Here is a 2,372-nt window from a genome sequence, read left to right as displayed (position 1 = left end):
TGTTTGCCTATATTCATCCTTTGTAATCTGTCCTAGTTTCCATTTTTGTATTGTGAGATATAGATGTGTAGGGTATATCTCTATTTCCAGTCTTGTGTAGTGTTTCTGGGTGACACCCAGACATATTGGCATCAGCACTGCCTAGCCTGTTTGATGGCCCATCCAGGGTCATCAGCTGTACAATGAGCCCATTGAAAGGAAGAAGGGGATACACCTATTGAGTCAGCAAGACATGCAGGGGTATGCCTGTCTACTGAGAACTCCAAGGCTTTTCCATGCCATGTGCTGTGAAATTTGTGTTTGGGACACAGGAAGTACAAGCCACATGGCAAAAGGAATATAAAGGGCAGCTGCATCATCTCAATTTTCTCTTCAATCCCTCTTCCTACCTCTGGAGCAACTTCTCTACAAACTGAAGCCTTGAACAAAGGACTGAATGAACCATCCAACCTGTGGATGTGTTCCAGATGGACTTTCACACCAGCAACTCACCAATACATCTAAGAACCCTATATGTAGATTATGGAATGTATCTGACTTCTTTCCCATTTAACTTTGTTCTTTCGTTCTTTCTTTCTTCTAAACATTTAGTTTAGATGCTAAAGGATTGGCTGGCAGCATGGTATTTTGGGTAAGATCCAAACCTATAGTGACCCAGTAATCTGGCTGACCCTTTGGCGGTCAGAAGAACATTTTGTTTGTGAGCAGAGTTTTTAAATAACCTCTCACTGTACTGGACCTAGGTGCTGATTGGGAGTCAGAGAACTGGAATGCAATAAAGGGGGCTGTGTGATTTCTTTTTTCAGCTTCTTGATAACCAGTGTGGGTGATCAGAAGCACAGTTTGTGACTGGTCAGTGAGTTTAACTTCAGTGTTAACCACCAGTTTTGGGAGCATCTGCTCTCCCTTTTTCAGCCTGCCCTGACCTTGGCATTTTCAGTGAGGACTGCCCCAGGCACACCAGATCACACTAAGCACTGAAGTTAAATTAATAGAATATTTTTTATGACAAAGTCTTATGAAATCAATGGCACTCCTTTGTTTTCTTTCATCTGAGCAGGGTTTCCAGTTTCCCAACGTGATGTGATCTTCCAGCTGGAACAAAGGGAAGAGTCATGGGTCTCAGACCTCCAGGATTCAGAGGAAAGAGAGATCCTGAGAGCTCCCTGCACAGGTGAGGAAACATTAAACCAACTCAAAATCTGTAAGTGCCTGAAGGAAACATCTGGGATGCCCTACAAAGCCCTTGGGAGCTCTCTTGATTAATTATTGTCCCTAGCAGGGGTCGTATCCTCAGGGTAACCATAGCTCATGGCTTCCTATAGATCCTAGCAGACACCAGGCAGTAGGTTCCTCCCTTCCCCCTGTGAAGTTGGATGGGATGTGAAGGCTGAATTCATCTCCTCCTCTCTCCTATTTGGGGGAGTTCAGTTCCTGATTTTTATTTGACCTCTCTCCAGCACTTGTTTTGGTTTGGTCTTCCCCTTTCCATCCCTGTTTGAGGTTTCTGTCTCTATCACAGCAGGTGGTGCAATGGTATGTGAGAAAGAGGAGCAGAATTCTCAGCAGGGAAATGTTGAGCAAGTGGATAAACACAGAGCATTATCGCAAACATCGAAAAGGAATATGTCCAGCAGTCATGATCAGGGAAAATCCTGTGAGATTCAGCACAGACGAGAAAGTGAGCTGGGAAACCAGCCAGGGGAGAAAGTGGGTAAATTTATTTCCTGTCGGGGAACTCAGAAGGGCCTCAAGAAAACCAGAACACAGCAGGAAATCCTCAGGGAAAAGTGTAAAAATACATGCACTGAGTGTGGGAAAAACTTCACTCGAAGATCAGAGCTTTCTGAACATCAGAGAATCCACACAGGGGAGAGGCCCTATGAATGCAGTGAGTGTTGGAAAAGCTTCACTCATCGATCAGGCCTTTCTCAACATCAGAGAATCCACACAGGGGAGAGGCCCTATGAATGCAGTGCGTGTGGGAAAACCTTCCGTCACAGCTCACACCTTACTAGGCATCAGAGAATCCACACAGGGGAGAGGCCCTATGAATGCCATGAGTGTGGAAAATGCTTCACTTACAGATCAGCCCTTTCTCAACATGAGAGAATTCACAGAGGGGAGAGGCCCTATGAATGCCCTAAGTGTGTAAAATGCTTCACTAACAGCTCAGACCTTTCTAAACATGAGAGAATCCACACAGGGGAGAGGCCCTATGAATGCAGTGAGTGTGGGAAAACCTTCCGTCACAGCTCACACCTTATTAGGCATCAGAGAATCCACACAGGGGAGAGGCCCTATGACTGCCATGAGTGTGGGAAAAACTTCACTACCAGCTCAGGCCTTTTTCACCATCAGAGAATCCACAC

The 2,372-nt window shown here is 45.4% G+C and overlaps 1 protein-coding gene across 2 annotated transcripts in view; it reads left to right on the top strand.

Moving 5' to 3' along the window:
• Positions 1 to 914: 914 nt before the first annotated feature.
• The window catches only part of LOC113408643 (zinc finger protein 135-like), a 2,633-nt gene continuing 1,175 nt past the window's right edge, over positions 915 to 2,372 (top strand). The window contains exons 1-2 of one of the 2 annotated variants that reach the window (XM_026662000.2): positions 915 to 1,174; positions 1,526 to 2,372. The exon at positions 1,526 to 2,372 is cut by the window's right edge and continues 1,175 nt beyond it. In XM_026662000.2, the coding sequence (XP_026517785.1) occupies positions 1,534 to 2,372 (839 nt within the window). In that variant the 5' untranslated portion in view covers positions 915 to 1,174; positions 1,526 to 1,533. Of the gene's footprint in view, positions 1,175 to 1,522 lie in introns of both variants that reach the window. The other variant, XM_026661999.2, reaches the window with a different exon arrangement.

This window comes from Terrapene carolina, unplaced genomic scaffold, assembly GCF_002925995.2.
Source record: "Terrapene carolina triunguis isolate 2854851 unplaced genomic scaffold, T_m_triunguis-2.0 Scaffold21090, whole genome shotgun sequence".
NCBI classification, from domain to species: Eukaryota; Metazoa; Chordata; order Testudines; family Emydidae; genus Terrapene; species Terrapene triunguis.
Note: the sequence above shows the minus strand (reverse complement) of the source record. Positions and strands in the feature narration are given on the sequence as shown.